Source organism: Poecilia formosa, unplaced genomic scaffold, assembly GCF_000485575.1.
Source record: "Poecilia formosa unplaced genomic scaffold, Poecilia_formosa-5.1.2 Scaffold614, whole genome shotgun sequence".
NCBI lineage: Eukaryota > Metazoa > Chordata > Actinopteri > Cyprinodontiformes > Poeciliidae > Poecilia > Poecilia formosa.
The window spans coordinates 184,459-192,783 of record NW_006800553.1 but is presented as its reverse complement, the minus strand read 5'-3'; the positions used below and the strand labels follow the sequence as shown (position 1 = coordinate 192,783).

The window sequence follows — 8,325 nt, the reverse complement described above, 5'->3', positions numbered from 1 at the left end:
TCTGGCTCTCTTGACCTAATCAAGATGATTTTGTGTTGGATGAGAGATAACAAGTTGGTCTCACTTGCTTTAAAGTTCCAAGAGTTTTCATCGGAGGGCGTGGCAATGGCAGTGTGGGGAAATTTGGCTCTAAATTCTATATTTTCAAGCCGAGCTGCACCAAAATCACTAGGATGGATCCTTACCCATCCCCGAACAGGAATCCATAACAGTCGTTGATGGGCGTGGCCTAATTTCTCTACAGCGCCCCCTAGAATTTTTTAAATGATCAGCCCCAAGCCATGCTTTAACCTAGAATTATGAAACTTGGTACACAAGTGTATCTTGTAAGGAAATACAAAAAAGTCTCTTGGAGCTATGGTGCAAACCCAACAGGAAGTCGGCCATTTTGGATCAAACCCGCCATTTCCTTTTTTTCATACACATCACATCTGATCGAACTCCTCCTACAGCTTTTGAGATACAGACTTCAAACTCACTCAGCACACTTTTGAGACACTGAAGGTGAAAAGTTATCTAAAGAATTCTCGTACATTAAAGCATGTGGGCGTGGCTAAGTGTCAAACTTAGACTTTTCTCCATGAAACATGAATGTGCAATAACTTCCAAATGCCAGGTCAGAGCTGCATCAGACTTTCCATGTCTCATTATAGACCAGCCCTGATCACATTAACATGGTGAATTGATGACATCACCTAAGCCCCGACCCCCTCCAAAAGGAAGTCACCTGATTTTTCTGGTGGATGTCTTACTTATACTCTATGATTCAAATGGGATCAATCCTGTGCCAACTGATATAAAATGACATGATGATGAACTCTGTGAATGTTGGCTGCTGGCTGAACCATGTGGGCGTGGCTAAATAGTGAATAGCAATGCTCGCCATATGTCTACGATCGTCTCTAATTCACGCATGCATCATCCGATTTGCACCAGACTTTTTATGATTGACTCTGGTGAACCTCTAAAGAGCCCAATAGCATTACATTGTAATTTGACTCCACTGAGCCCACTAGGTTAATCAAAGAGTTGTATCTTCTTGCTACATGGCTCAATCTGCACCAGATTTTTGTGCATCGCCGGGGAGCGCTGCCGAACGCATCAATGCATATCGCCTGGAGGACGAGCGCGGGAGCCACACGAGAGCGTCTGCGGTGGCTGGCGTGTGGCGGTGCTGGAACCCCTGCGGTGGCCAATAGGCCGGAGCGGCGCTAAGCTGCGAGGGCCGTTCAAGGCAGCTCTTTGAGTCCGCAAACTATCACTACTGCTTCTACATCGTCATCCGAGTTTGTTTATTCTAAATTCATATATGGTATGTTGGGGGTCTTACTAGATTTTCTTCTGGAATCGGGATGTTCGTGAGTGAAATCAGTTCGTGTGTGGTGTGTTGCTCCTGCCGTGTGGCTGGACACACAAACCGATTAAACCTGTTGTACTTTTATCAGCTCTGTTGTCACAGAGATTTGGAAAATCGGATGACCATTCTTAAATTGTGTCGTGTGAACCAGACTTAAGATTCACAAGCTCTACTCCTTTCATCTCGACCACTGCCCTAACACTCTCTGACTCTGGTCGCTTTGGCAACATTAACACATCCCTTCAAAATAAGATACAGAGGCACCACAAAAACAAACATTTTACTTCCATAAAAATTTTAACTCATGACAAATCAATGGGAGCCCTGAGCTTGTTTCTCTGCAACAAGACAGTCCCATCTATGAGTGATGGGAGACAATAACATCCAAAGTGTGTTGCTTAAATGCACAGAGTGTTTGGTCTCTAGATGGCGAAGTAGTTTTGAAGCTTCATTTCCTCATTAGCAAGCTGGTCGCCGCATAACATGTAGAGTGGGCTTGGAATGTGGGAATCACCTACCGGTACGGGATAAATCATTCTCCTATCTCTTCTCTGGGCCTTTTCCCCTTTGCAAAGAAACTTTCCAAAGACATCTGATCTGTTTCTTACTCACTTTGCTGCTTGTGGCTCAATGTTAGCACGTAAGACATAACCGAGAAAATTCGGTTAAAGGATTTTCAAAATAAAAGATCCTCCAGACTCAGATAATGCATAAAACAGAAATCTATTTTTTTTTTCTTGTGCAGCCCAGTACCAATTGGTCCATGGACTGGTACCGGTCTGTGGCGTGGAGTTTTTTTTTTTTTTTTGACAATAGTAGAATATAGATAAAGATTTGTACACATTTATAATGGAAAAGCAGCTAGTGCCACCAGTCCAAACAGGTGAGGTATGTGGTGTGCACAACCTTCAGCAAAGCTGAAGGTTAAGACTAAATTTGTGTTGCTCTATTTAGGATTTGTTAAAACAGTCAGAGAGACCATAGGCTTAAAAAGAAGAGGAGTCACCCTGTTGTAAATTAATTTAATTTGTTTTTAAACGTTACTGTGTGAACTAAGATTATACAAGGGTGGACATAAATTTATATAGTAAATGTGTGTATTTATGTATAGATGAATATAGGGACTTGGAGTAAATGGTGTTTATATTTAGTGGCATATATTTGCTAATCTGCTAATTTATTTAGACTCAAAACTATAACATATCTATAGTGTCAAAGATTCTTACTATTAAATTGTGTAACTTCTACGTACGTTAATGTTTTCCTTTTTTGATCTAATAACGAGGTTCCATCCAAAAACACAGTATAACTTTGTGTGGTAGGAGCCCATACTACTCCTTTTTGAACACGTCAAGATTACTGTGGCTACAAAAATATGTCTCTTCCATTCCTTATGTTTCTTATTTTATGCTATCATGTTCAAAATTAAGAAATAAAATAAGGTAAATAAAAATATATACATAAATGCCAATTTGCTAAATATCGGTATTGGTGACAACGTAAACTGAGGTACTCGTACTCGGTGTGGAATAAACTGGTATGGGGACACTTCTTACCAGAAAGATATCTGAGATAAGGGAAGATTGGTGTGCAGTGCAGGAGAGGAGACCAACAAGCCAGCAAGTCAAAGCAAAAAAGTTAACTATATCAAATAAAGTCATGGAAATGTTCTGGGTGTACAAAATATACATGTTTCAATTCTTGCAATGAAAACATTAAACCTGACATCAAATTTGTACTGATGCTCTAACAACATTAATGATTCAATCAATAGTTACAGTCATTCAAGACTGTGCTGTTATCAAAGAAAACACAACAACAAATTTCCTAAATTAATGATAAAGATTATAAAATGGTCTGGCTTTTATCCGGTTCAAAAAATAGCAAACTGCAACATCATGAAAAAAAAAAAAGAAGCTGAAGCTGTTTTAACCCCTGAACTGCCATGACGACTCATGGACCCATCGACTTACTAGTGTTTTAGGAGAGACAGTTGAAAGGTACCATTACGGCAGTACAGTAATGGTAACATTTAAGAAGTCTTGCTTTTAAGAGTTGTATAATGAGTACAGGGAGTTCTTTAGTAATTACAGTATAGTGTCTCTTAACAAAACAATTAAATGTTTGGAAAGAGATCCAAGTACGCCAAGGAGTAAGAGAGAAAATCTAATGGTAAGTAATCCAGCCAAAGCTTTAGAGAATCTGGCTCTCTTGTCAAGTCAAATGGAAAAAGTTAATTTTTTTCCACTTTATATTCCTGCTTCAATGTAAAACAACATTTAGTTTGTAAAATTCAAAACAAAATTTTAATGTAAAGCTTCCCTGAGTTGTGAGACATTGGCTTAGAAAAAGCAAAATAACACTGACAGGCTGAGAAAACAAGGAGTACCTGAGGACTGTTCAGTAAACTCTTTGGGAAACTGCACTCCAGGAGCAGACCCAGAATGGTGATGTTAGAGGCATCTTCCTGCAGAAACACACAGCAACAGCATGTCAGTGCAGGGGGTCGAAGACAGGATGACCCTGGCTAAAACTAAATCACTAATGGCTGTAACACCCTCACCCTTATACATGAATCTGTTGCTCAACTGGACAACTCCTTCAGTGACAGTGTTGCAAAGCAGGTGCACAAAGGAGCATTATTGAGGATCCTTTATTTCCTCTCTGTATGATTGCATTCCCTAAGATCCTTGTCCCTAAAGATAAATTTAATCATCTCTTTTTGGTTTCACTTTTTAAACATTGATCATCCGCATACACATCTGATATGTAGATCAGACTAAGGTAACTACATGTCAATACTATGAAAGTTTGCTGATTAGAGAAAAACTGGCAGTAAATCACCCAATTAAGCAACAGTCATGGTTATTGTGAGAGCTGATGGCCATACTGACATTTTCAAACTGCCACCTCACTTCCTGTTGTGGAGGGGAGAATATGTTTCAGATGCCTCTCGCACACACAAACACACACTTGCACTGCCTCAGATTGCCTCTCAATCTATGAACAAGTCAGACGGTGGTGTTCACGCTGTGTGCTCCTGAAAAATGTAAAAACACTGAGAAAACAGTGTGTGTTCACAACGGACCTAAAAAATGAAGCTTAGCATGCCTGCCATTAGCCATCAACCATCCACTAATTTAATCAGAGTGGGTGTGTCTGTGCACGTGTGTGTGTGTGTGTGTGTGTGTGTGTGTGTGTGTGTGTGCGTGTGCGTGTGTGTGTAAGCATATTTGTCTGGGCTAGCAGGAAAAAGAAAATCAGCTGTTTCCAATTATGCTCTTATTGACTGTTATGCAAGGTCTGAATGAACAAGCTCATCAGCATTTGGATGCATACCTGAGTTTGGGTCAACTTTATGCTCTGGATGTGAGGGAACATTAGATGAGTTTTCTTTCGTTGGGAAGATTTCAATGAAGTTTGGTGGCTTCCCACACCAAACACCTGAAGAAAAAAAAGTTAAAGTGACAAGCTTACTGTACTCCAGATAAACACTGATATACAAAAAAAAAACATTTACTTCTTAGAAAGTCATCAGAAAACTATAAAACTTGAATAAATGAAGATCAGATGTGTATTCTCTGTTGGAAGTTCAATTGGTAAGTAGAAAACCATCAGAGCTATAAGGAGGGCAGGTACATTAGCATGTTATAGATAAACAGAACTGTGCTAAAATGAGACAAAGGCTAAAAACAATTCAAGCTAATTTAATCAAAAGCAATCAAACCAATGTACACTTAATGAAAATTCTGTTATTTAAAACTAAGAGGAAAGTCAAAATATGTACAGCAACTTAAAAAGTGAAAAAACAACAACAACAAAAAAAAAAACACTGAAGTAATTTATTGGCATTTTCCTGACAGATCAACATTTAATAAGTGCAGTGTGAATTTAATAAGCATCTCTAAGACGTTTGCAATCAACAATTAATCACATAATTTAAAACAAACTTCATAATTTCCATTTAATTGATTATTTTTTAAAGGACATCATAATCCATTTTATTTGTAGTTTGTGTTGTGTGGTTTTTATTTCCATTTAATTTATTGTTGTTGGTGGTTGTGTTTTATTTTTGGACATTTAAAATATCTTCCAGTTCCAGTGTTACATGTTTCTATAAAATTAAAGTTTATTGGTCTTTCACAGAGCAATCTTGCATTATTGTGCCATTGTTAATACATTACTTGAAAATGGTCTCAAAACAACACTATTCTTTACTGCAACAATTACTGGGACAATTTATCATGGAGTAAAATGTGTTATTGTGACAGGTCTACTGATTAATCTGTTCTACAAAATAAATTTAGTGTAACTAACTGCCTCCAGAAAACAGCTAAGCAGAAAATATAGTCCAGAATACAATACACTGGCGTATTGGATTCTTAGGATAAATCCAGATTGCGTGCAAACATAGGACATTTGCTAGAGAGCATTAATGAACAGCTTCATGAAAACCAAGGAAGGTAGCAGTCGGATCAGGGAGGACCCTATGGAGATGTTTCAAAGTAGGGTTAGATTAGCTTATAAAACCAAGTCCTAACCTTCAGCTATGTTATGGAACACCGCTGATTCAGAAGTAAATGGAAAAAAATATTTCCTATTTAGTTGGTAAATGGAAAATATTTATGATCTAAATATTTTTAGATATTTAGATTGTTTTTATTTTTAGATATTAGATACCTAAAAATATCTAATATTTAGATATCTAATTTTTAGATATTAGATATCTAAAAATAGCTGCCTGCTATTTAGATTGTAAATGACGTGGCTGTCCACCTAAACTGACAGTCTAAACAAGAGAAGCTTAAGAGAGTGCATCTCTTGACTATAGATGCAATCAAGAGGGTTAACTATGGAGCTGCTTCAGAAATCCACAACTCAGGTCGGCAAATGCGTCAACAGACAACCATCAGTTGTGCACGCCACAAACCTCACCTGTTTGGACTGGTGGCACTAGCTGCTTTTCCATTATAAATGTGCACAAATCTTTATCTATATTCTACTATTGTAAAAAAAAAAAACTTTTGCAATTGCAGTGTTTCCTTTAAATAAAAAATGAAAGTAAAATCATACGTGATTAAACTAATTCATGCGGCAAGTCATTAAAAGTTATAGCGGTGATGGATGTAAACAGTTACATTAAATACATTCATAATTCAGCCCTGGCACCAACTTTCAAGCTCCAACGCCTGAATAAGACCCTGATGTCTGATGACATTGCTGCCACAGGGCTTGTGGCTCCATATGCAAGGAGTCACAAGCCCTGTGTTCAGATGTGTTAATCTGTTAGAAACATATCTCATAAGGATGAACTGCTGCCAAAGGCGAAACTATGAAGCACTGACTAGGCCTGTCACATCAAACAATAAATCAATTAATCGCATGATAAATTAAAATGACTGCAATCATTTTCATTTGCATGATTAATCATTTTTCTCTTCCTACCAAAAACAAGCCTTCAGTTTGGTGCCTTGGTCTGAACTTGTCCTTTTTTTGAAGGCCAATTTTGTTTACAAAGAGTTCATAATTCATTTTATTTGTTTTTTCTGTTGTTTGTTTTGGATATTTAAAATGTCTTCCAGTTCCAGTGTTCATAGATTGCCTCTCAATCTATGAACAAGATTGAGAGGCAATCTCAATCTTGTTGAGTTTGAGATTGCATAATAATGTTCTTGCATTATTATCCCTTTTCCATTTTATTGCTTAGAAATTGTTTCTAAGCAACAATAGTATCGTTGATCACAATAACTTCTGGGACAATTTATCATCCAGTAAAATTAGTTATCGTGACAGGTATAGTACTGACCCAGTGGTGCTGCATATAAATGTAAACCACAATATGAATCTCTCTCCTTGTAAATAAATGTAAGAAAAATGTAAATAAAAAAACCATTGGTGCTTCTTTTTTTAGACTTTACAATTATGAAATATATTTTATTGGTATGCCACATAAAATTCTAATAGGATACAGGAATCTGTGGTCGAAACAGTCCAGTATGTGGAAAACTTTTACATGGTTTGATAATGCTGGATAATACCACAGTCAAAAAAAAAAAAGCCCAGTGGGAAAGGTTATTCATATACTGACCTGGTACGAAAGCAGCCCATGGGCTGATGTGTTTATAAATAATGTGTTTTCTACACTGCCCTCCTCAGATGGGAGGAAAATTAGTTTAAAAGATGCCTTTCCCTTCGGTGGTATGACCTACAGCACAAAAAGAACATTTCAAAACCCTTCAGTAAAACACAAATCATTGAAACACTAACAAACACTGGTATTTGTGAACATACTTACTCTTCTGTGAAAGGAAGGTATGTAAAATTGCCTGCTGGATGGAAACATTGACAGCAGGGTCACAGGAACTTCCTGGCTGGGGTTGTGTATATATATGGTTTCAGCTCTTGGCAACCCCAGCGGCCTGTAGGCAGCAGAGTATTAAGATCAGCACGGAAAACATTCATCCTGAATACACTGAGGTCAGCAGGAATAAAGTGGAGCAAAACATTCAAAAGAGGCAAATCATAAATTCCTTTCACACAAACTCTAGCAGTTCATTTATGGCTTCTGTTTCACAATGTGACACAAAGGTTTACATGTTATATGTATTAGGTCAACATTTTTTTCTACATTCCAGTAAAAAAGAATTAAAAATCCCATGTTAACATTCATAAGATAAAGCATGTCTTTTAATCATTAGTCAGTACAACAAAGCAAAACTGTTTCTGAGCATTTTGTCAGCATGAAGAAGATGGAAACCATTTACATTCACTAGATGCAACTCTTCAGCTATGAGCTGTGCAAATTTCACCTGAATGAGCTGGTGATGTCAGCAGTAAAAGCACATACAAGAGCAAGCAGAAAAGGAATGCCTATAAAAAACACTTATGAGATCAGGACTGAGGTCATCTCTCTCTGGGCTTGGCCAGTCTGTTACGCTGCGACACTCAAACATGATTCAAAATGATTC

The 8,325-nt window shown here is 37.6% G+C and overlaps 1 protein-coding gene across 1 annotated transcript in view; it reads right to left on the bottom strand.

Moving 5' to 3' along the window:
- Positions 1 to 8,325, bottom strand: part of tmem131l (transmembrane 131 like) — a gene marked incomplete at its 3' end in the record, with an annotated part of 77,429 nt that overhangs the window by 37,232 nt on the left and 31,872 nt on the right. Inside the window, exons 5-8 of the mRNA XM_007541529.2 lie at positions 7,653 to 7,776; positions 7,446 to 7,562; positions 4,697 to 4,801; positions 3,747 to 3,824 (exon numbers count right to left, since the gene is read on the bottom strand). Coding sequence (XP_007541591.2) covers positions 3,747 to 3,824; positions 4,697 to 4,801; positions 7,446 to 7,562; positions 7,653 to 7,776 — 424 coding nt within the window. The remainder of the gene's footprint in view (positions 1 to 3,746; positions 3,825 to 4,696; positions 4,802 to 7,445; positions 7,563 to 7,652; positions 7,777 to 8,325) is intronic.